Raw genomic sequence first — 26,763 nt, 5'->3', positions numbered from 1 at the left:
TTCACTTCGCGATCCGAGTCGTTCGGACAACATGATTCAGTGCTGGATGTAAAGCACGGGGAGGAAAATGGTGGCGAGCACTCGGGTCCAGAAGCTGCTACGTCGCTATAAACTTGCAATCGCCGCTGCTTTAACGATCCTCCTGATCCAGGGTTTGGTCGTATGGAGTCTCCGGAGTCTAGAGGAAGGAGAGGCTGAGGTGAGAAGTGGCATTAGTATTGTTATTATTATTATTAGCTCAAGCAGAAACGATGCTAGCGGACGGACTGAGACTCGGATCCTGTAGTTAGCAAGCTAGCTTAACTTAGCAGCCAAAAAAAGCCTAAAAATTGAACTTGCTTCTTTTTGCGGGTCGTGTCATTGTGCTGTTACCGTGAATTGTATTGACAGCTTGTTAATAACAAGGCGTGCCGAAGAGCTTCTATGCTAGGTGGCTAACGGTCTGCACACCTATTTGTCTATGTAACTGAATGTATGGAAATGGAGACTGGCTTTTAAATGCCGGGTAGTTGAGCCCTGGCTCTTCATTATAACAATTTATAAATCATACTAACCATTATTTGTCAAATGTATGCCCTGTTTGTAGTTTCTATCACGTTTATTCTTATATATAACCAGATACTATGTACAGCACCATAATACGGTTTGAGTGATACGATTTGAAAATTTCCCGGTATGATAACCCGGTTTATAAATATCACGGTTTTCCTGTATCGGTATGCATCATCCATTAAACACACAAGCTGGTGGTGAAAAGGAAAATAAATCAACATCTTTGTACAAAAGTATATTTTATATTCCAAAAGGAAAAAGTAGCAACAGACTGCATTATTGTACTTTCGATGCTATTTTATTTGTCTTTAACAATGGAAATTGTCTCAAAGCTGCTTTCCAGGAATCTAGGAATAGATTACGAATATATATATATTTTCGTGTCGTAAAGTTGTCCCTATATCTAGTCTATATATAGTTTATCCCTAAAGAGCGAGCAAATGGTGAGAGCTCCCTGAGATGGTATGAGAAAGAAACCTTAAGAGGAATCACTAAAGGAAACCCGTCCTCATTTGCGTGATGGCGAAGGTCCATTTATTATTGTATTGTATTATTATTATTTAAGTGTAAAGCTGTTGATGCCACTGTAACAAAATAATGATAAAGTTACAGTCCAGATCCATTTTCATGGTTCTTATGTGTAAGCATTCCTAAGTGATTAGACTAGAGAAGATGTCTGGATGTGTCTTTGAAAGTAATGTTTTATTTTGGGGAACTTCCAGTCTGAACCAAACGTGGCGGAAATGTATTTTGACTGCGAAAATGTGGTGTTTGTGTGTCGGATTGTGAAAGGGGTTTACTTCTGCTTTGTCGTCTGTGCAGCTCACCATAATCGAAACGTATATAAAATCCATGGCATGAAAGCTGATTATTTTCCCATAATGCTGTTGATTGCTGATTATGCTGAGTGTAAAGAATGAGCCGTCATGTCTCCACTTACAGCATAACTTAAAAACATATCTGTTTTATACCGAATGCATTACATGGCGGGTTACAGAATTCAAAAACGTTGACGAACAGCAGAGGGAAATGTGAAACTCACGTCAGTTATGCCTGAACCTGTTTCTCTGCTACTGTCATTTACATTTGCAGGTACAGATCTGCTGAGATGTGGCTGGAATGTGTAGCTAAAAGCGAGATGCCAAAAGCGTGTACGCTGAAGCCTGATGCATTATACGAAGTGCCAGGTGCCAAGATAAAAAAAACCTGGATTGAGATTAAGATCTTCATTAAGACTTAAAAAAGCAAAAGCAAAAAAAAGAGCAGGTTTTACACATGCAGCTTTTTAGATCTTAGTCAAATCTTGGATTCTATGCAATAATGTATGCTCAGTGTTAGACCTACTTATCAAGTTCTGCTTCCACAACCAATCAGCAAGAGCTCAGACTTGTGCAAAAGCACTGTGGTCACGTCAGCAGCAGTGCCCCCAAATTTGAGTTTAAGGTAAAAGTGATGTTTTTCTGTTTCTGTTATGTTTCGCAAGTGCAACTACAAAATTAGTAGCCCGCCTGTTCGTTCCGTTTCCTCCTACGGTGGCCGCCTATTGTTGGCTTTCAGTCCTGGCGGCTATCAAAACTGTCGTTTATTAAAAGCAGTAGCAATAACAAGCAGTAACAATCATTTTATGACGTGCAGGTTTTGTTTACGGCAGCAGAATTCAGCCCAAAAGTCTGCAGCTTGCTTTCCCTCCCCCCAAAACTTTTTCGACAGCTTTCCTTGTAATTACCTCTCATGGGTGCACAAGCTTGTCGCACATCCCTCCCATCAAAAAGCAGCAGTGGCTCAATGTACGGGGGCTCGATCGTATTGGACACCCCGAGGAAAATGCGCGTGCACATCTTGCTCGTGCGCTCTTACGCAAGCTGTTCTGATGTATTCCAAATGTAAGGGTGAAGCCACAGTTCAAGACACAGCCCTGTCCCTAATGGCAAGAATTGTGCTGTTTTAAGCAAGTCTGAGCCACGGCGGTGGCTTGGTGGAACGTGCGGTGAAACGTGATGTGTCATCCGCGATGAGGAATAGCTGCGGGAGGGGGGGGACCGTGTGACAGCTGTAAGCTGTTGTCCTCGACCAAGCTAGTAGGATGCTGCGGGAATGTAATCGTCCTGACAGGAGTTGCACCCTATGAGGGGGTGAAAGCTGTTTTTCATATACTGTCATTTTCTCTGCTTGTGCAAGAGGCACTGGCGACGGTTTCCCACCAGTGTGCAGGTTACGACTCGGTCTCTCGCTGGGCAAATACACCCAGCGTGATGGCGAGGTGATGAAAGAGGCCATTGATTCGCAGCTTGAGAACACAGAAGGGATGAAATACTGCACATCGCCATGGTGACACTTGTTACCTATGTGCTGGAAGATGCATGCATGAGCATAAATGAATGTCTCACTTGTTTAAAGGTGCACTAGTAAAAAAAATTGACTAGTTTTGACAAACATATGAAATATGGAGAGTGTGGGAAAAAAATTGCTTATGCAATGGCAACATGGGCAGATGTATTATGTAGCCGAGAAACTTTGTTTACACTTTTTCATCAGCCTTTTATCGACACTCCCTAAAACCCTTTCACATTGCAGTGCGCTGGTAACGGAAAACTTGGTGGAATCCAGTAAAGGCTGAAATACTTGCTGTTACACGTATACACAATGGCTTTCATGCAGATCCTGGCATGTCAGTTGTGGATGTCCTCAGAAATGAACTTAAATCACATATAGAGCTTTATGACCTTCTGTCCAAAAACTGTGTAAACAAACATCTCAAATCACAAACGTATTTACTGTATCGAAATAGTTCTATTACTATCAGCTTTTCGTATTATAGTTAGGGGAAAGAAAACTCGTCCCTTTTAAGTACCAGTCATCACATTTTTAGGTCAGTGAACATTTCTGAGCGTATGGTGGGGATTTTTGATTTGAAACGGAACCATGACAACAATTTTGACGACTGATTAAATCTTTAAAGAGAAATTGAGTTGAATGGGCTGCTTTACATAGTACAGTAATTACATTTGTTGTCATATAGTGTGCCATGCAAGAAACTAGCTTTAATAGATGGGGATGCGGTGTTAAATGAAATAAATAAATAAAAATTGGACCAAGGAGGCATTTATGTTCAGATAAATCATGCAGGTCAGAATAAAACGGGAAAAAACGGGTTTCCACGAAACAAACAATTGGATGTAGTGAATGTTGTAACAATTTTCCATCAGTGGAACTGGAACTAGATGGTTGAAGCTTCTCCACCTTTGCACAAAGTGTGGTTTATGGAGACATCAGAGGGAAAGAGCTTGAGTGGCCTGTTTCAAAATCTAAAGGAAAGATTTCCTAGAAGAGTGGATGTTATTACAACAGCAAAAGGGGGACTAAATCATAAATTGGACGCTCGATCAGCGAGCATGTATGAATGTGATAGTCATGGCAATACTGTATATCTGAACCCCAGGTCACAATAGACTCTGGGGGGTGTTTTTTTTTTTTTTTTTTTTTTTTACATTATTGGGTGCCAACTATAAATTATTTCTGAATATATTCTTGACTATTGCACCTAGATGTCATGCAGTTTCCCATTTTAAAAGTCGGAGTTTTGTGGCTATTTTTTCGCTGAGGAACGTCCAGGCACTCATGCTCTAATGCTGATTCGGAGTGTGTGACCGTCGTGTTGAATTTTCTTGTGTGTGCAAGTGATCTAGACTTGACTTTGCCTTGTGGCAGGAAGTGGTGGGCTGTGACAGTGTTATTCTACCCTCTCTCTGTGCATTCCTGCAGGCCAACAATCCTTTTGTGGGAAGACTTCTTCATGAAGGTGTTCTTTTGAAAAATGTGAATAAAAATACAGGATTCTGGTTTGTTTTTTTTACATTTTGAGCAGTCTGTGTGCCGGGCCAGGGGCGCTGCTCTGCCCACGCAGATGATGTACCAATAGGAGGGCTATAAACCCTCTGGAGAATACAACCCAGTGAAAATCATCTTGTGTGATGCTTTCAGCATTGCTTTTGAGCATTAGTTTCTGCAACTGACCTGGAGTTCAGTGCCTTTTGATCAAACAAGAACAAACTTTTGCTGCTAGTTAGGATTTGTTATTTGTTCCTCGAAGGTTCGGGTGTAACACTTTCGTTCTCCACATGGACGTATGAGTCACTGTTTCTCATGCTGGAGGCTGATACAGTTGTAGTGTTCATGCTGGTTGACTTATTCCTTAATATTTCAAAAGTGCTTTTGTCCAGTTACTTCAGAACACAATCCCGACTGAAGGTTTTTTTAAAGATCAAGCGAATCTTCTGGAAACGTACTGTCTCATATTTCTGACAACCGGGTTTATTTAAAGGTGGCTAACTTTAGACGCTAGTAGGACTAATGTTTAGCTGTGTATCAGCGCCCATTGATGGGTAAACGTTTAACTGTGTTTTTAAAAAAATATGTATCGAATTGTTTCAGGCAAATCACATCAGTACACAAGTATTCACATATGAACAGAATTGAACTGCTAAATATACATTGATTGTACCATGCAGTAAATTTTTTTTCTAGAAATGCAGCTGTTCTGGAGGGAAGGAGTGTTTACAGTGGTTATTTTCCACATGGTTAACCTAAAAGATCAGCTCGTCTCCGGCAAAGGCTTAGTTCCGAGTCGAGGGCTGTGTTGTCTGCATGCTTTGAGTGAAGGAGTTATTCCTATTCTGTCAAAATGTATCTTTCTGCTCATTTAGGCAACATATAATCATTGGCCCACCTGACAGCAGCTAGTTAATATTAAAGTACATTAAAAAGTCTTTCAGCAGTAGTAAGGAGAGAGATACAAGGGAATTTATAAGGGCCTTGAAAATGTTGTTCTCCGAGTTTCTGACCCATTTCCAGATTTTTTTGTGGATTTTTTAATTTTTTAATTGTTTAATTTATTTTGGGTGAATGTACGCAGAAGCTGTTAGTTACTTATTCCAATCTTTTAATTCTCTCGGTTTAAAAGCTGTTTGAAACTTCCCCAAAAAAATTATATATTTCTCCATCAATTATAAACACTGAAAGAGCGAGTTGGAAAAAAGTGCAGCATTCAGGGACAAGAGCTAACATGCATTTATTTTGCTTGTCTGTTTATTTGTATAGGTGTAACGCCTAATAAGCATAAAGGCAGGAAATGCAAGTGTGTGACTTGGTCCCGAAAGGTAAAAGGTACTTTGTCCTGCCTGACTTGGTTCTTGCTATTGGCCTTCAGTGATACAGAAAGTGCTGTACAGCTTTAACTGTATTTGCAAACACTGTACAGACAAAGGTTTGTGGACACCGAACCATAAGATCTCTTTGTACATTTTAAACATCCCATTCCACATCTAGTCCCCATTTGCTGTTAAAACAACCTTCACTCTTCTGGAAAGATGTTTCACTAGGTTTTGAAGTGTTTTTGAGGAGATTTGTGTTCGTTTAGATACAAGGGTGTTCGTAGAGTCAAATGCTGATGTGTAGAGTGAAGAGACCTGGGGTGCAGCCTGCATTCCAGTTCATTCCAAAAGTGTTCATTAAGGTTGAGATCAGAGCTCTGTAGCAGGTCACCCACTCCAAACCATTTATACCATGTTTACGGATCTGTCTTTGTGTGCGGGGGCACTGTAATGCAGGAACAGTTCTGGGCCTCCTGGTTTAAGTAAAGAAAAGTCAGGCCACCCAATACTTTTGTCCATATAGTATATTCATTTCCATTTCCATAATACATTTTGTTTATGTGACTGATGCTTCTTCTCCAGGTTTGTAGTTGAGAGTGTTGCTCTAGAATCCAGTGAGGATATTTAGTTGGTTCTTGGATTTAACCTCTGACCTTCCTGTCTGTACCACTACCCACATTCAAGTACTACATTCAGGACTTATTGCACCAGTGATTTTGTAAATGACTTGCCAGATCTAGCCTGAGAGAGTCCCAGATCTAATGTTACTGGTACCGCTGGAAAGGTGCCGATAAGGCCACTTGGCCTTCACTGACTGTGATCCTGTTGGGCAGTTTGAGTCTGGCAACCTTCCAGCTCATCTCAATTTCCTCTTTTTAAAGTCTCAGCCACCTTTAATAAGCTTTCTCTCTCACTGGTTGTGTTTTTTTTTTGTTGTTTTTTTTCTCCTCCCCCTTTTACATTCATATGAACATTGCCTGGTGCCTCTGTCATTGTAAGGCTGTGTATGTCAGTGTAGGTCCTGGAGAATACCTGTCAATCTGTGAAACTAAATTTTGAGTTCTTGTTTGTTTCTCTGATAAGGAATTTATCCACGTTGTTTCCCACAAATAAAAAAAAAAAAGTTTGGTGTGTCTAAAATAATTTTTGTTCAGAGCACTAAAAAAGAAAAAAACAACAAATTTTTAAAGTAAACATGTTGTGCCTTATGGCTGCACACAATTTTTTTGGGTGAATCATTTCGCTCTGTTCCAAAAAGGTCTCATACTGGATGTGAAGGATGTGGGTGGCAATCTTGTTTCCGTCACGGTTCTAGATAAATAGATTAATTCGCTTTTGTTCTTGTTCTCTCTTTGCCTCCAGCGCAGGGAGCGGCGGTCTAAGCTGCCTGATCACAACAACCAGGATGTGAGGAAAGCCTCAGAAGCCAAGGGGCAGAATGCCCTGTCTGGGGGCTACTATGGCCGGGGGAATCACGACATGGAACGGCCTGTTGTCACTCGTCCCATCAGGAAAGGGGGGAAGCGAAGAATGAAGCCCTCTATGATAGAAGAAGTCGGAGTGGTGCCGGGAGCTGGAGATGTTATTGCCCCGTACGATCCATCCAGCAGCCGTAACTTCACCGATACAAAAGGGCAGGACGGAGGAAAATTTCCACCAGGCGTTCAGGGAGAACCAGGGAGCGTCGATGGTGCCGCTCAGGTCCCGAGCAACGACTTTGTGCCCAGCTGTGAGATTGTTGGGAAGGACGCTCTGTCGGCCCTGCACCGTGCCGGATCACGCCAGTGCCGGCAGGAAATCGCTAACATCGTGTGCAAACACCAGGCTGGAGAGCTGATGCCACAGTCTTTACCTCAGTACTGCACTCAGCATGGTAGTTGTGGCTTAGTAAGAATAATAATAATAATCATAGTCAAAAGTCAAATTGTAGAGAACAATAAAATTGCTTTTGAAATCTTGATCAATTTGTTTTGTAAGAAAAAAAGTTATTGACTGTTTTTAAAATAGGCAAGCACGTGGTACATCAGTAACATTGTCCTTGTTGTGGATCTCTGTTTTGTTTTGTCTCCTGTAGTTTTGTCCAGTGCTGGACAGCAAGCTGACATTATAGACAACGACTTGTCCAAAGTGGAGAACCCAGTCAGGGTGGCGTTCGTGCTGATGGTTCACGGTCGAGCCGTGAGGCAGCTGAAACGGCTCCTCAAAGCCATTTATCACAAAGACCATTTCTACTACATTCATGTGGATAAGGTAAGGTCTCAGATTTTAGTCTCTATTTTAATTCATTAATTAATTAATTTAGTTTTAGCATAATACAAATGGAGGTCTTTAGCTGCTGAGATCCCTCTGTATAAGTCAAGGCAATAAACTAGTGAATTAGAGGTTACAGACTGTGTGGCTATAAGGGGCTTTTAGAGCACTTTTTAGTTGAGAAGGTGGAGTCAAAGAAATTCAGTGATTGTCATCTAGAGCAGTTGGTCCCGGGCCGCATAGAAAAAATACATAACCTACATTATTTGTGTTCTATTTATTATCTGATTCTGAACAATGTTTTATTTTGGAAAATTACCGGATTCTCTCTGCCACATCTGTCTATGACTCACTCTTGATGCATGTCAAGATGCTTCCCTCGGTCACATGTCTTACCTTCATCCGCTACCTTCTTAAAGGGGCTGCTCCAGCCGGTAACACATAATACATTACCGCTAAATTCAAACCCCTAAGCTAGCAAAATGAACAAAAAACAACACTGTGGATTCACGTTTATTATTATATTTAGAAAATACCAATTTTTATGTCGGTCATATTATTTTATTTTGTTGTATTTATCTGACATAACTGAAAGGCCGGTCTGTGAAAATATTGTCTGACATTAAACCGGTCCGTGGTGCAAAAAAGGTTAGGGACCACTGATCTAGAGAAACAGATGTGCAGGACTTTTAGCTAGAGTTCTTGCCTTATTTTTTATTTTTTTTTGCATTTTGATATATACTTTTGTCTTGGTTTGAGAAGCTCTAAAACAATCAATTTGAATAAAGTCTAAAAAAAATTTTATACTATTTTGTGAGAGCTATTTTGACTCTCATTTATGCCAATAATAATAATAATAATAATAAGCATATGTATTATTAACAAAATTAAAATAATTGCTAAATCTTCAGTCATTCTTTATGGTATAGGATGTGTTTTTGAAGTATTCTGCTTGCTTCTATTTGTATATTCCAAATTACACTATATGGATTATTTGGATGCTGTAGCATAAAATGTCCCCAATATTAGAACTAGGAGATCCAAACCGGTTCCAGCATGACATGTATTGTAGTGGAAGATCTTAAATGGCCTGCTATAGAGCTCTGACCTCAAACCTACTGAACACCTTTGGGATGAATTGGAAGGATGACTGCACCCCAGTTCTCCTCCCAATGCATCACTACCTGACTGTAAATGCTTTTATGAGTAAATCAAGCATAATTTAGTTTGTATCACACTCGGTAAATGAGGTCTACTGTTCCTACACTATTAACAGTGTGATGACTCTATTTAAGAGCTGTATTTTATGGTGTAGATTTGGGTTTATTACTATAGAGTTTTAGCTATACAGTATTTAATCCAAGTACATCTACTCTTAGACAGCCATCTAAAAAGAGTAGAAAAGTAGTCACAGGTTTCCATTATGCAAACATGTCTGAGCCTTGTGTCTCCTGTAGCGCTCCAACTACCTGCATCGTGAAGTCCTGCACCTGGCTGATCTGTACCCGAACGTGAGGGCCACACCCTGGCGCATGGTCACTATCTGGGGCGGGGCCAGTCTGCTGAAAGCCTACCTGCACTGCATGCAGGACCTGCTCTCTATGCTCGACTGGAAATGGGATTTCTTTATCAACCTGAGTGCCACAGATTTCCCCACTAGGTCAGTCACCAAGCACACACTGCACAATGGTTTTGCGGTTTAGATTTTTAAAAGGTATAAATCTGTTCTTTTTTCTTCTTTTTTTTTTGTTTCCCCCCCCAAACCTGAACAAATTTGTAATCCTCGCTCCATCTATCCATAAAAATGGAATCTGTTGAAGAGGCTCAGAGATAAAACTTTGGTTTTCATCCAGTCAGTCAGGAAAAGAAAACACTCGCCAAGGTCATGAATTAGCATCTTCTATGACCAGAAATCTTCCAAATGAATTGTTTATTTTTTTAACAACATTATCTTGCATTAGTAAACAGTTTTTTGTAACATTAACACATCTTTTATTTCTCAATTGAAGCAGGTACTATAATTTCTTTTTTTTAATACATTATAAACTGAAATGTTTTTATTCATACAAATATTCAGAGAATTTATGGCCATTGGAGCGCTCTCAGAACCTTGACTTTTACTTCCACCTAAGAGGTTGGCAGCTTTATAAGCAGATTTTCCCAATCAGAAAAATAGTTTTCCTCACATACAGAACAAATGTAGTGAAGCAGATGTTTGTAAGATGTGCAGAAAGTTGCAGCCTCCCCCCATATAACCAGGTTTATAAAAAAAAAACAGAACTTTCAACTCATCCACATCTTTACACATCTAGCATTTTCAGAGTCTTCAATTAATCAACATGACTTCTCAGTGTGAAGTCCACCTTCCCTACATTTAAATCCATGTAATATACACAGTCTTTGGTTAAATCTTTAACACAGGTAATACAAATGATTGCTTTAAGAAGGTAATCATCAACATTGGAGTTATCGTGAGCTTTTTGTTAAGCTGCTTGCTAGTGTCTGATTTGTTATTTTACTTTATGTAATGAGCTGTTTTTGCTGTTTTTTTTTTTTCTTCTTCTTCAATTTTAGCCAAACATTTCGCAGAAATGTTTAAAGCTAACATGCTTTACTTTGTGACCAAACATTCCTTTAATATTTTGTATACAAGCTAAAAATATCCCAAAAAAAGCATCTTATATCTCATAGGTGAGGTCTGTATGAATGACTTGCGCAGGGTTTTTGGAACTCCACATCCATGAGGAACACTTCCTGAACTGTAACGGTCTGATGATTTACTTTGACCAAACAGATGTACAGATACTACAGACTTTTCATTTAAAAAAAAATCTCCTTTAAATAAATCAATAAATAAAAAGCTATAAATAAAAGCTGTTAATTTTTTTCAAACATTCAATTAATATACTGTGGAATGCCTCTTGTACAACTTCGGAGGTTCAAAGGTCGGAGTTTTTTTTCTGACCACGTAATCCGGTTCACTCAGAGCAGTTCAATAGGATTTATTTGCGGTTAACTGGGCAGGCCGTTCCATGATGGGTAGCACTTCAGTCAACTGCTGCCAGAGTTTAGATGCATGGTTTTTGGTCATTGTTTTGTTGCATGGTGAAGTCGGTTCCAATTAGCTGCAGTCTAGACAGAAGTGCATTGCACCATTGTTACAAAGTCTGAATTTGTATCCTTCAACATAATTGCACTTTTTAATTTTGTGGCACAGTAACTGTAATGTACTAATGTTTATAGTAAGATTTTCATCTCCATTGTTTCTTGGAAGAGGTTTAGAGTGAATTAAAGAGATTTCGATGAGCATTTTATATGATGTCTTGCTATATTGTATATAATATAGTAGGACTTAAAATAGTGTAGACAGTCCTTACTGACTCCTGGGAAATTGAGTGGACATTATCTGTGGACAGGTGAGACATATTTCTGAACAGGAAGCACAGGGGCGGTTTATGGCTGAAGCTCTTGGCTCTGAGACGCATTGGTGTGAAAGCTCTCTTTGTGCTGTTGTGCAGTGAAGCTGGCAGATTTCTCCCCATTTCTTTCAGTTAAGGTTCCCTGCCGAACCCCCCACGAGAAACATCAGAAGCTTTCCGGAGCATGGCTTAATCCCTGCAGTTGACTGGTGTTTAAAAAAAAAAAATAGACATTTCTAGCTCGATTCACAGAGAGATTGATGACCACCAAATCCTGTCAGCAAATGTTTTAGTTAGTGAAAGTCCTTGCGTTAAACTATACCACCTTCTAGTCAGCTCTCTTACATTCCATCTGTTTTTATATTCCCATATTTCTCTGAAACAGGACCAACGATGAGCTGGTGGCTTTCCTCTCACAGAACCGTGACAAGAACTTCCTGAAGTCTCATGGCAGAGAGAATGCCAGGTAACTGCTGTTTATTTATTTTTATTTATTTCCTTCCTACTGAATTTACTGAAATGCAAATTCGTTAGAAACCTGCATTCTGTTAAAAGATAGAATTGCTTTCTTGGTTGCATCTTCTTGCTCATGCAACATCTGGATGAGGCACATTTCTGCATGCATGAGCACACAGATGCCCACAATTGGCAAGTGTCTCTGTAATTGTTGGGGAGAGAGAAAGACGCACCTTCCTCCTTGACAGCATGGCCATTTTGCTGTTTTGGCTCACAAATGCAAATCAAGGTTAGACTTGCAATAATACAACAAACACCCTTTTCATTATATTAGTGTTAGGAATGTTTGAGCTGATTGCCTTCAAAATGGCTACAATTATACATTTTCATATAAAATATTGCTACTTAATAAACACAATTTATTCTTGATTTACTTGATTTATGGTCACTCGGTTAATGTTTTGCTTTGTTACGCGAGCAAAAAAATTGAGGTACAAGCTCGAGAAGCTGCTGCTAGATGGCAAAGCGAAGCCAGAAAGCGAATATTGTGACGAAAATTGAGATAAGCGAAGAAGAAGTACAAAATAAAAGTTTTAGGAATACGTAGTGTATAGTAGTGATAGCAAAAATCGAGGTTGGAACGGATTAATGCCATTTCAAGTATTTTCAATGAGAAAAACTGATACACATTTTATATATATATATATATATATATATATATATACACACACACACACACTATTCTGGACAGTTTTTTTTTTTTTTTTAAATGAAATAAATTTCATTAAATTAAATATTATTTTGATTTATTTCAGAATAGTACATTATTATTTTATTTATATTTATATTTATATATATATATATGTGTGTATGTATGTATACACACAGTGGTCCCCCGGTTATCGAACGGCTCGGCTATCGAACATTCCGGCTAGCGAACAGTTTTCCGAACGAAATTTCGGTCCAGTAAATGAACAAAGTTCCAGTTTTCGAACGCCACCCACGCTGCCCAACCCAGCGCGAGGGGAAGAAACTGCTTCCGCTTCAACCATCGCTGAGTAAGCATCTATCGCAACTTCTGTTTGTGAACAATATTAGTGATATTTAGCGGTAAGAACAGTAATCATTTTGTTTCTTACTCTTGTAAAGTTGTTAATTTATACTTTTACCGAACCAACACTAAATACCCGCAGAGATCGGGATAATCCGGCAAAAGGCAGTCCATAAATAATATCCACGGTGCTTTACGGAGGAAGCCCGATTGCGATGAGCTCAATGTGGGCGGGGCACGCATGAGCGAAGGAACAGGGCATTCCCTGAAGCACCATGACAGCCACCGTAGGGGGCGTGGCAGGGGGATTCCTGACTATTAATACGGCTAAAAACAGGAAAAAATGGTTAATTATTGGCTATTGGTGGAGTTCGGGAACGGATTAATTGGTTTTCCATTATTTCTTATGGGATAATTAAGTCCAGTTTTCGAACATATCGGATTTCGAACGGTTTTAAGGGACGAATTAAATTCGATAACCGGGGGACCACTGTGTGTGTGTATATATGTGTATATATATATATATATATATATATATATATATATATATATATATATATATATATATATATATATATATATAGTACAGACCAAAAGTTTGGACACACCTTCTCATTCAAAGAGTTTTCTTTATTTTCATGACTTTGAAAATTGTAGATTCACACTGAAGGCATCAAAACTATGAATTAACACGTGGAATTATATATGGAATTATATACATAACAAAAAAGTGTGAAACAACTGAAAAATGTCATATTCTAGGTTCTTCAAAGTAGCCACCTTTTGCTTTGATTACTGCTTTGCACACTCTTGGCATTCTCTTGATGAGCTTCAAGAGGTAGTCACCTAAAATGGTCTTCCAACAATCTTGAAGGAGTTCCCGAGATGCTTGGCACTTGTTGGCCCTTTTGCCTTCACTCTGCGGTCCAGCTCACCCCTAAACCATCTCGATTGGGTTCAGGTCCGGTGACCGTGGAGGCCAGGTCATCTGGCGCAGCACCCCATCACTCTCCTTCTTGGTCAAATAGCCCTTAATGCCTTTAGTGTGACTCTACAATTTTCATAGTCATAAAATAAAGAAAACTCTTTGAATGAGAAGGTGTGTCCAAACTTTTGGTCTGTACTGTATGTGTGTATATATATATATATATATATATATATATATATATATATATATATATATATATATATATATATATATAAAATATTTTGTGTTTTTATTTTTTTATTTTTAATCTTTTTTTTCACATTACTGTCCAGTGAATTTTAGTAATAGCTTTATATAATTATATATTTAAATTCATACATGTTATTTGCATCCTCTCTGTGCAATAAAACTGCAACAGACTTGCATCACAGCGATAGCATATACCATCAGGAAAAAAAATATCATGAATCAGGATTGCCAAATCCTGTTTTTAAACATCTGGTTTTTTTTTTGTTTTTTTTTTTTAAAATAATGAATTAATAAAACAAAAAGCCAGCTATGGTCACTTAAATAACTACCGTAATTTCCGGACTATACGCCACTACTTTTTTCCCCACTCTTTGAACCCTCTTAAACAATGAAGCGGCTAATTTATAGATTTTTTTCAGGGTTTTTCCCGGTTTCACAAACTTCATGCCAAAAAAACTGAGCCCCATAACATTAGACCAATGAAATTGCTGAACGGGTTCAGGTGAACCAATAAAATTATTTATATTACATTGGGTGCGCTCCCACTGAATCCGGCTACACAACATCATAAATATGGATGAGGTTCCTCTGACGTTTGACCTGCTGCTCACTCGGACTGTCAACACGAAAGGCGAATCAGTCGTCACGGGCATGAAAAAACACACTTCACCTGTGTTCTGAGCTGCATGGCGTCGGGAGAAAAGCTTCCACTGATGGTTATTTTTAAACGCACGATGATGCCAAAAGAAAAACTTGTTGTGAAAGGAAGGAGGAAGACAGTGAACAATGAATTTCTTGGTAGGCTACTGTTTAGATACAAGCCGTGTAACACACTGTCTTTCGTTAAAGCCTGTGTAAAGTTCATCAGTTTCAATGTAGACATAGACGGCTTATAGTATTTATGTTCAAAATAAATTCAGTGGGTGCGGCTTATATTTGGGTGCGATTTATAGTCCGGAAATTACGGTACTCCTTATATCTGCGGTAAGCAGAAAAGCATCTCTAAATGCACATCAAACCCTGAGGCAGAGCTACAACAGCAGAAGAGCACACCAGCTTTCTTTGAGGAATTTGATACTTCATTGGAGACTGACTCAATAAAACCTCATTGTTAAAGATTAGAAAGCATCATGGTCTGCTTGCTTCTGTGCACTGCTGTCATGTGATTGAGTGAATGGGTGTATAACAGTTGTATTGTTTTAGAATTCCTGTTGCCTTATTTTAATCAGTTGTTGAGTACAATAACAGTTTTTAAACTTCTGTTATTTATTGCGAGTTCGAAGTTCTTATCTCAGAACACAGAAATATGTTCAGGTAAAGCACCCAGATAACAGCGAATGGATCCATCAGTCTTTGTTTTGGAATTATTATTCTGGTTATGGCTTTGATGATGTGCATCACCTTTCCTCTTAACTAGGTTCATTAAGAAACAAGGTTTGGACAGACTCTTCCATGAGTGTGATAACCACATGTGGCGGCTGGGTGAGCGCACCATCCCCGAGGGCCTGGACGTGTCCGGCGGCTCTGACTGGTTTTCACTCACGCGCCGCTTTGTGGAGTACGTAGTCAGCACTAAGGATGAGCTGGTGACCGGACTGAAGCAGTTCTACACCTATGCCCTGCTCCCTGCTGAGGTGCTTTATTCCTTCAGCCAGGTTTAGCTTAGTTAAAAAAATTAACTCTGGTTTTGGGTTAAATGTACTGTCTGTCGAACTAGTTAAGAAATGCAGTCCAATGTTTTTCATTTTAGTTTGGATTTTACATGCAGTGGTTAGACTTTTTTTTTGTTGTTGTTAAAGTAGTACATGTCATTCCTGTTGCACCACAGCTATTTTTGTACAAGCTGCAGCAGCATGGCTCTTCAGTATAGTCTTTAAATGCATCAGTATTCATTGTTCAGTAATTCAATAAGGTGCAGCTTCAAGGTGTAGCATTTACATGCAGTAATGTGACAGCAAGCAATAGATTAAACCTAATTTTCGGTTGGTTTTAAAGAAAGAGAAATCTGATTCGACACAGATTCGATAAGTTGCTTCGTGTGCTTGTATTTAAAAAATATGTATTCATCCTTATAGCATATTATGCAACCCATGTTTTTAGTTCTCAAATGTCTGGATTTTTATTTTAAAGGATAGATGCAGGGGGAAACTCCCCAAAACTAACTTACCGCTTCGGTTTTTCCAGTCTTTCTTTCACACAGTCCTGGGCAACAGCCACATGTGTGACACGCTAGTGGACAACAACCTGCGAGTTACTAACTGGAATCGCAAGCTGGGCTGCAAGTGCCAGTACAAGCACATAGTGGACTGGTGCGGATGCTCTCCCAATGACTTCAAACCTGCTGATCTCATCCGAATTCAGGTCAATGCACTGAAAAGTACCGAAGTTGCTTCTTTGCTGCTTTTTGAATGAATAAAACGAATACAAAAATGTGGTACTATGACAGGTAAAATAACATGCTGCTGTTTAAATATTGAAATAGCTGACCTGTAAAAAAAAAAAAAAAAAAAAAAAAGATAAAGCTTTCGAAAAATGTTCACAGTTGGACTGATAAACTGTTGGCTGGAAAGTGCTCCTGAGCTGCTCTAGCGAACTGTTTAGTAGAGTGACGTTAGCAAGAATTAGGTCCCGTCCATCGTCCTATAGTCCATTAGCATCTCCAGTGAGTGGACGTTTAGTCTCACCCTATTCTTTCATCTTGACGGCACTCTAGCTGAATTATGTCATGTACATGCACTTCACATCTCTTCTCCAGATAGAAACAGTTGGTGCTGGTGATGACTTTTTTTTTTAAGTTTACCATCGGCTTTCGTCTAACGGACATTTAGCTGGACGTGATAATCGTTACACCAGCCAGCAAATCTCTCCATCACACTCTAGTACTCCTATTTCCTCCCTCCACTCAAGCCTCCTATAATCACCATGTGTCTCTCTCACAGCATGCACTATTGATGATGTGACAGTTTTACTGGCAGCAAGCGGCCCAAAGGAAACCAGGCGTGCCAAAAATTTTATTTATTTTTTTTTTAAATCGACTGTCTGCAAACTTTGTCGGATGACATTAAACTGAAACAAAAATAGTTGTGCCTATTTATTTTTGTGGTTAAGTTCTGTTATGTTATACCTTGTGGTGAAAGCATTTACATGTATAGCATTTAGCAGATGTCCTTATCGAGAGCAATGCAGAAAGTGTAAATGGTGAGCCATTTGAAGGTTTATGTGTAAGTGTACAAAATGTACATGCCATTTGAAGAAAGGTGGAAACCGATGATCAATATTTAAAGTACCATCTTTGCACTTCAATCACAATGATTCAAAAGCGATCGGGATCTTCAATCACAGCATCGCATTTAACAAAAAAGTGCATAACAAGCAGAATTTGAAGTGCAAGTATGATTTTGGGTATGCATAACTGTTTCTTAGCTATGCATATTATTTAATAGGGTTGAGTTGCGATGTGAGGGTTGAGATGTGATTCGTGTTGTGGGAATCAGCATTCTATTATTTATGCAACTAATGCAAAAGTCCCAGAGATTCCAGTATGCAAAAACAACAGTTTCCAAATACATACATTGGACACTAATAGTTCCGAATCAATGCAATAAAACGGCCAGTATACATTATATGGTTGTACATCCACATTCCAAATGTAAAAAACCAGATCCTCCTCAGTGACTTTCAAATGAGTTTTGAATTTGAGTTATTTTTAAGACATGGTGGAGCTGTAGTACATTTTGTTTGCAATATGAAATGTTTTTGAGGATCAGTGATTATTACCAGGGACTTGCATTTTAATCATTTTTCTTGATTCACATTCTGTTCAAAGTATTTTGAGAATCTGAATTAAACTTTGAAGTCAGAATCATGAATTGAATTGCTTAACTCCTGTTATGTTTATCTCCTCAGATTCCATTTATACTGAGATGTTGTTAATCCTTCTCTGTTATTTCCCCCCAATAGCAGCTGACACGGCCCACATTCTTCGCCCGAAAGTTTGAATCCACTGTCAATCAGGAGGCCATTTATATTCTTGATACCCACCTGTACGGGCAATACCCACCAGGCACTGTGGCGCTCAAGGCCTACTGGGAAAGTCTGTTTGAGCGGGAGGATGGAGTGGGAACTCTCACCGATGTGGCACTTACAGCCTACATGTCCTTCTTCAGACTTGGTCTCTCTAGTCAGAAAACCATGCATGAGGCTTGCAGGTAAGTCTCCAGACAGTGACCTTTTTGCTATTTCATTGTCATTTTTTTTATTACTTCTTGGCAGAGGTGGAAAAGTTTTTATGTTTTAAACGACTCTGGTAAAAGTTAAAGTACTGACTACACTTTTTAACTCAAGTTAACGTGAAGAAGTTTGGGCTCTGATGTGTCCTTAAGTAAAAATTAGCCATTACCACTACCTGTTTTAGTGTCGCGCTGGTAACTGGACCTCACATCATATTAATATTAGGGCTGTCAATCAATTAAAATATCGAGTTTTAAAATAACGATTGCCGTGAGATAACTCTCAGCTAATCACAACTTACTCGCACATTTTCATCTGTTCTGAATGTACCTTAAATTAATACTTTAAGTATTAGTTTTAAATACTCTAAACAACATAGGCATGGACAAATATGGACGCTTTATGCAAATGTATGTTGATTATTAGTGAAATTATGCTCAACATAGCGCATAAAGACAAAATATTCTTGTAAAGGTTTTAAAGTAATGATAGTGTTTTAAATTACGTAAATCATCAGGACACCGAACAGAACCTTTGCTATGTTTCCAAACGGACGGTTAATGAGGTGATACCAAAGAAACTGTACCCTTTTCTAACATTCATAGAGATTACATTATCAGAGATTATTTGTTTTCGATGTGAATTTATTTAAAGCTAAATACATTTCAAGCTTTCTATACATATGTATTATGTCTTTGAGGCAAATATTTCCTGAGGTTTTAGTTGTTTGTGAAGAGAGATGACCGAGGCGGTAGAGCGTTTTGTTGTTGTTATGAGTGTATACAAATAAAAGTAGACCCTTAAAAGATTCGAATGATGTATTTCTCTTATGTGTACCATCGAAAAAGTCAGAGTAATTTAAGTTTATTATGGCGTTATAAATGGCACAAAACGCACCGCACGTTTGTCGACATAATTAACGTTTGTTAATTGTGTGCATTATGGCTGATCAGACTTAGCACATCAATAAAAAAACAAATGTTGCTGTTTAAAAAGAATTTTTCCATGGAGTTTAATATTATTATTTTTTTATATCCGAGTAAATAAAGGACATTGTGAATAAACATATATTGCGTTGAAGGCTTGAATTTCGCCTCTTTTATATTTATATATAATTTTTATTAAAATGGTCAAACAGAATACTTGTTGCCTTCTGCCTTGCTTGTTGTTAACTTCGTAAACTAGCCTGCCCTATCATTTCCTGGCTATCGCGCAACACGCGTGATAGCCAGGAAATGATACGCCAGTGGTAGATTAAAAAATCTGCGCAATGATAGAAAAATCGGTTGGCGGGCACACAGTAAGAAGAAAAATATTGACATTGCACCAAATAGATTCAAACTAAAGTAACGAGCCTGGTTTGAAAATGTAAGAAGTATAAAGTACAGATATTTGTGTGAAAATGTACTAAGTAAAAGTAAAAATAAATAAATAGCGATACTAGAAAAATTTTTACAGTAACGAAGTATTTGTACTTCATTACATCCCACCTCTGCCCATGGAGGCAGGTTTCTAAAGATCTGACAGGTTGATATAAAAGTCAGACAAGCGGTTCAAAGCAAGGCCATTCTGGCATCCGGTTTCAGAAGGAACTATGTCGACATAGTTTTTGTATTTGCTAATAAAATCTTAATGCCAGTGTTTCCTTGTAGTTGAGTCTGTAACATCAGTATGAGTCAGAGAATGCAATATTGATGCCTCCGGCCTCTGACCAATACTGCATTCTCTGACGCATCATGAGTTGCTACTGCTGACTCAATGACATTATTATTTTGCATGTTGCAAAGTCTGTGTTGTGGTTCAGTGGGCTGAACTTGCACATCTCCTACAGTGGCAAAGTGGGTGCAGCTTTTTGAAATCAGCCTTATTTATTGATTTGACATTCCTTTCTATACCCAAGATGACCTAGTAGGATTCTTTTTTTTTTTTCTTTCCCCCAAAGGTTTGTGCCTGTTGCCTACCCTATATCTGTCCATCTCTATTTCTACGACGACCGTTTCCAGGGCTACCTGGTGCGCCAGGAGGTGAAGAGCATGGCACCTGGGAAGAATGAAATGCTGGAGGTTTGGGTTGTTCCTCAGGCCACTCTTCAGCTAGAGAGCAACCTGAACGAGTTTGAGAGGTTGAAGAACCTTGAGGTGAGAGCAAGCCATGCATGGGAGTAAACAAACTTTTATAGCCCTTTTTTTTCTTTCAAATATTGTGCTATGGTTACTTTTCCAAATGCCGAACTATCAGTCACTTAACAGTACCCTTCATATCAACGTATTCCGATTCTTAGACATTCCTGTACAAAAAGAACAGCTTTAACTCGGTAAACTTAAAAGATTTTGCTGCAAAATACTAAATTAACAATCGGATATTACTAAATGCCAATGTCTTCATTTCACATGGGCTTGTATAGCAAACACTACATATAAAATGGATTTAACCAATGCTGCTATAGAAACGTTTGGCCAATCGGATTTGGGGAATTCTACAGTGCTGTGGTTGAAGAAGAAAAAAAAATTTGTTTTATTATTCTATCCAAATTCAGAGCCAAAGATATGAGGTACATTTTTATTCCCACTGCACATGTACTGACCAGAAACATCTGTGGGTGTCAACTACAGGGCCAGTCTGACTTAAATTGGCACATAAATATTGTTACTGTGGTATTTTCAAAATATCATTACTGCGCCTGATTTGCATTTGGTGGTCAGCTGTTTGACACAATTTTCTGAGAATCAGGCTGCCCTGTTTAGAACACTGCAGTTTCTAAATGTTATTTTGGAACGGTAGGATCGAATTAGATCCTGCTCCAGAACCAGAGCAATCCCATAATTGTGTTTGCTGAATGGGAAAGTTTCCATGACTTGACAAATCTTCCTATTGTGCATGACCTGAAAGAAAAAATAAACCTTTGCTAACGCTGTCCAAAAGAGAACTAGTGCAAATGCTTCTGTTCGTCATTCATTTTCAATGTAAAACAATTGTTTTCCACAGTGTGCGTGAAAAGAAGAGAAATCTTTACACGAGTTTTAGAATTCCATAGTTCAATAAAACATGCTATTCCTATTTAGGATTTTTTTTTGCAGGTGGAAAAATTAAGTCCGCTGTGTACCTTGTGTTCCCTCAGGTGGGAACAGAGTGGGACCCCAAGGAGAGAATCTTCCGGAACTTTGGTGGAGTGATGGGCCCGTTGGACGAGCCCGTAGCGGTGCAGAAATGGGCACGTGGCCCCAACCTCACAGCCACCATAGTGTGGATCGATCCGGCTCAGGTGGTAGCGGCATCTTATGACATCAGCGTGGACGTAGAGGCGGAGTTTACACAGTACAAGCCACCGCTTCAGCGTCCTCTCAGGCCCGGAGTGTGGACGGTCCGTGTGCTGAGGCTGTGGGAGCGTGTGGCCGAAGCTCGCTTTCTGGTCATACCTCTAGTTTTTAAAGGAAAGGAGCCATTTCATAAAGGTGAGAGCTGATCGTATTACTTATCAGGTTAGTCATGTAACTTACATACCAGTATATGTTTCCATTTGGTGTGCCACAATTTTAGCCCACATTGTCTTTCGTGATGGCAGCACTCACACCCAACAAAAACACTGTTGATATTTTGCCATATAGTGCATGTGTATGGTGGTCTGGGAAATCAGCTTTTTGACTCAAATGATGTTTCGAGGCAATAATGCAGATCGAGATAACCTAGATCTGAACTTCTGCCTTAATGTGACATAAAACGGATTTTTCCTTTATGACTATGTGGAGCCTAAGTTCTTATCTCCTCAAACAGCATCTTTTGCATGTGGATATAGGTATTTGATAAGCAGGAATGAATGTATGTTGATTGATCTAAAGATAATATTAGTAAACTGTGCTGTTTAAGTGGTTTGGAAGTGATACTGCTGTTCATGCTTTAAGCAGCCATATCAATCCAGCATCACTTGCTGATCTCGGGGTTGAGAAGACCGTCTAGGTTTCGAGTAGTTCTGAGTTGGAGAGGATTTTTTTTTTCTTCTACTACTACTATCTTGTCGAAAATGCCGAGTTTCTACCTTCAGTTAAATGAAGCATAATGCGCATGTCACCTCAGCTGTGCTTCTGACACTGAACGATGACAAACTGACAATAAAGGCAAGATACAGCAAAATCAGCCACTATATGAATTTAAAATGAGTTGTGAAAAGAATTGTTTGCTACAGAAAATCCATACCGGTTAAAGCAAATGGCCAAATGTGTTGCCAAAAGACAAGACAAATGCAGTTTTAATGCTATTGAAATTCCGCCGTCCTGAACCCACACATCACTCGGTGCAGCAGTGCAAAAACAGCAAAAGCTAGCCATCTGGCCATTTTTTCGCCTTCTTGACCTGATCAAGTGCTCGCCGTTTGCTCAATTCCAAAGCAACTTGCAACACAAACTTGAGCTGGACTTGGGCTCGTATCGCATTCATCGTTGCTTTGATATTACTAACAAGGATTATCTGAAACGTTTTGTTTTGTTGTTTGTGCTGCGTATGGACAGTTACAAGTGTGTTGTCAAGGAAGGCAGATTTGATCAGAGCACAGAATCTGATTTGTGTAACGAAGCTGTTATGCGAACGTAGCCTAATATACTTTGACATCTCTACTTTAAGACAAGACGGCGTGGCTAATTTTAGACTTTAGGCTACTTTGAATCCTTGACTGCCTGCCCGCAAAGATGTTGGCTACGTTTACCAAGCAGCCACTTCAGGCACAAAGAGTTCTAAAATCTTGCTGGCTCCGTGCGCTGTTCTCTGCCAGTCAATGTCTAATTAGTCCCAGTTGTTGAACAGATATACACCATAATAAGTTTAGATTATAATCATGTATAAACAAAGACAGAGGCTTGAGGGTTGTGTGAGAGACATGATGATGATGCAAATGATTTATTTATTTCCCATTGTTAAAATGGAATTCTTTCCAATTTTTGTTGTTTTTTTAGCAAGTAGATTGCAGTGAAAGTGAATTCCCCATTTATATTATTAAAAAAAAAAAAATTATTTCCCCATTAAATTTTTGGCCAAAATCCTATCCTTTAAATAGATATTGCTTGTGTTTTGAAATGCATTGGAGTTTTCAGATTCATTCAGTGTTTCTTGGGTCACCGCATACACCGATCAGGCAAAGCATTACGACCTTATAACATTATGACTGATTATCTCGTCATCATTGCACCTGTTAGAGGGTGGGATATATTAGACAGCAAGTGAAACATTTTTTCCTTAAAGTTGACGTGTTAAAAACGGGAGAAACGGGCAAGCGTAAGAATCCAAACGAGTTTGACAAGGACCAAGTTGTGAAGGCTAAACTGCAGCTCTTGTGGGCTGTTTCTGGTCTGCAGTGGTCATTATCTATCAAAAGTGCCCCAATGAAGGAAGGGTGGTGAACCAGCGACAGAGTCATGTGCATCCAAGGCTCAATTGATGCACGTGGGGATCGAAGGCTGGCCCGTGTGCTTTGATCCAACAGACGAGCTCCTGTAGCTGAAATTGCTGAAGAAGTTAATGCTCAGAACTGTTTTAGCACCAAAATGGGAGCAACACAATATTAGGCAGGTGGTCATAATGTTATGCCTAATCGGTGTATAAACTGATAGCTGTTTTATGTCATTTCAAGATGTGTTCCTTTTTATTTGTGTGCTTTAATTTAGTTTCTCCACCCCACAACTTCAAATGACCTCTTCTCCTGTTCTGTCTGTTTCAGAGGAGCACAGCTGGCTGCACGCAGGTCCTGCAGGCAACTTTTACCTGGAGCAGGGCTTCCAGCAGCTTGCTCAGGTTCTGAAGCTGCCTCCCATGGAGCCTGCTCTGGAGGAGTCTAAGAAGAAGGCCTCTCTAGTGGGCAAGGCTCTGGAGGGTTGGGTGGACAGCTTAGTGGGTGCCTTTTGGGTAACTGGAGACATGTGTTCCACTCAGAGCTCCCTTTGTCCCAGCGTACAGCCCTGCGCCAAGACTAGCTGGAGCTCTTTGTCCTCAGATCCCAAATCCGAACTCGGTGCGGTAAAAAGCAACGGCCGCATCAGGTAGCTCGTAACATTTATAGCGAGCAAGGATGAGAACACTAATGAACTCCAGGGTACAGGATGAGGAACTCCTGGGAACGATGTTTACGGGATATGGGTCTCTCGGATCATCCCACTGTTTTCTGCTCGAGGCACCTTGTGTTGAGGATTGGTGTCAGGGACAATCTAAGAGAAGAACATATTGACATTTGCACATGAGAACATTTTCTAATTTAGTTCATAACGTTACAAGTTTGTGTTTTGGTGGGGTTGTGTCCGTATGCAGTCTTGATTTGACGAGATAGATGATGCAAAACCCTTAACCTCAACATTTCTTTTTTTTTCTTTGTATTTTGAGAACAAATCAAAAAAGTGCACATTTTCCTCTGCGTATACAGTAATGGTAGCGAATTGTTGTTATATATATTTTTTAATTTAAGCTTTACAACCTGTTGAAAGGTCAGTGATTTGAGTCCTGCAGCCCAGTGGCTGTCACGTGAGTTGTGAAAAGCGAAGCCAGGGGGGCCGTTAAGGTTTTATTTTGTGTTGGAATTCGCAGCCCACTAATATGGCGGAGTGTGTGAATTCAATAGGTTTTACTCCATTCTCAAGAACTACTAAAACAAATAGGCCTGTAGAATAATGTTAGCGAAAAACCTAACGTGTCATGCTGGTGGCAAAGAAGATAAATGCTTAATCATTTCAATTATTACCACACAAATGATTTAGAATTGTCTGTGTTCTGTGAAATATATTTTACATTTAAATGGGGTCTCTGGCTGCAAAAAGGTTTTAGCCTGTATTGTTTTAATTTTATTTCATGTTTCGGATATCTAAACTTCAGAAACCGATTGATTAAGTGCACTTTACTGTAAGAGAAACGTCTGAATGACAGATGATGATGTGGAGCTTCTGAAGTCAAAAGATCTGTGGCTCCATTTAAGGATCTTTTCAAGTGCTGCTTATTGTGTCACACTTTTATCGAATCGTATAGAGATGAACGAAACGGACACGCGCCACCAAATATCCCTCGATACGAAGAAAAGGAAAAATTGTTACGTGTGTGTTTGGTAATGCTGTGACTGACTTCTGTGTGTGTTTGGAATGGCTTCTTTTGAAATGATGCCATATAGATGTTTACCACTGCATTTCTTTTTTTCATTTTTTCTACACAAGCACATAGGTGGTATCACTAGCAGCTGAACGAGTTGATCTTTCCGATGATCATCGTCTTGCCCTCCAGATGTAAATGCCATGAATGCCAGATCTGCCACTAATGCATAACCTTCAGCCATTACCTCTTTAATTCCTAAAGGTCAAACTGTCCTAGACATGGACGATCACACGGGCACTTTGGCGCTTGCCCTGTTCGTTGCAGAATTCTAATAGAAAGCTCCTGAGTAATGCAATTTATTACCGTTTCTTATTATTTTGTGCATACAGGTTTTTTTTTTCAGCCTCCTACTGCAATGCAGTAGATCCTCATAGTGGGTGGCTGAACATAGTGTCAATGAAGTATGGCATTATTTCTTGTCACAGTGTGTCATATGATATGTTTTTGCACAAGCTTTTCATTTCTGGGTTTAGGAATCCAGTGGTGGACAAATCCTTCTCAAAGCTCTAATGTGATGACCAGTTATATGTTTTAATTGGCTGGAGCCTTGATTGTCAAGGCTAAAACTCGGTAGCTGGCACGATCAAATTTTTTGCCCGTGGTCAACAAATCATTGGTCGACGTTTGGCTACAATATGTGAATGTAGCAAGTAGTGGGATTCGAGACCATGCTGTAGTTGCAGCATCGCTTCACTGTTCCAAACCGACCAAATCACTAGTTGTTGAGGAAAAGGGGGAAAAAAATTGCTAATGGCCACTATGAATAAAAATACTTGATATAAAAAAACAGCATGTAGATGTAATAATAAATATTTTCAAGGAGCCCTGGGTAGCAATTTGTCCATCTCTGAAATACCTCGCTGAAAAGGTCAAATTGGCTTATTTTGCACAGCCAATAAAGACTAATTCTTTTATAGTGTTTTTTTTTTTTTCTTCTTCCTTCATATCTTATATTTCAGTTTGGTGCAGATGTCTTTATACACCTGCATTCAGAGAAGCCTAGTGTTTTAGGACAAGTAAATGGTCTGTGTTTATATGTAAGCATACATATCTATATAAAGTGGTGCATTGTGAGAATCAATGGATTATTTTTGTATTTATAATTCCTCCTGGAGAGGGAGGGCCATATTTTTTATCTGTTAAGTCATGTCAGGAACGCTGCTTCAGTCCAGTCTGTTTCATGACCCTTTGTCATGCATTATCCGTGTCTCATAAAAATGGTACCTCGACTGGAGTCGTTTCTAGGGTTTTTAATAGGCACCGATGGCTTCACTGTCGAAATGAGTGTTTGGACAAATATGGTAAAATTATAATGCAGAGATGTTTCTGTTCCCGGACACAATAAATATGAAATCAATGGTA

At 39.2% G+C, this 26,763-nt stretch overlaps 1 protein-coding gene across 3 annotated transcripts; it reads left to right on the top strand.

The window, feature by feature from the left end:
- Nucleotides 1-64: 64 nt before the first annotated feature.
- On the top strand, nt 65-26,763 carry xylt2 (xylosyltransferase II). Of its 3 annotated transcripts, none has more exons than XM_046866309.1 (11): nt 65-199; nt 7,070-7,578; nt 7,777-7,952; nt 9,410-9,612; nt 11,757-11,837; nt 15,473-15,689; nt 16,240-16,416; nt 18,016-18,263; nt 20,228-20,423; nt 21,404-21,737; nt 23,990-26,763. In XM_046866309.1, exons 2-11 carry the CDS (start codon nt 7,182-7,184, stop codon nt 24,310-24,312), a joined length of 2,352 nt encoding a protein of 783 aa, XP_046722265.1. In that variant the 5' UTR covers nt 65-199; nt 7,070-7,181; the 3' UTR covers nt 24,313-26,763. The 3 variants fall into 3 exon arrangements, with proteins under 3 accessions (XP_046722265.1, XP_046722264.1, XP_046722263.1); XM_046866308.1 differs by having other exon boundaries at nt 67-199; nt 7,065-7,575; XM_046866307.1 differs by having other exon boundaries at nt 67-199; nt 7,065-7,578.

This window comes from Silurus meridionalis, chromosome 14, assembly GCF_014805685.1.
Source record: "Silurus meridionalis isolate SWU-2019-XX chromosome 14, ASM1480568v1, whole genome shotgun sequence".
In the NCBI taxonomy this organism is placed as follows: domain Eukaryota; kingdom Metazoa; phylum Chordata; class Actinopteri; order Siluriformes; family Siluridae; genus Silurus; species Silurus meridionalis.
This window is presented reverse-complemented; position numbering and strand designations above follow the sequence as displayed.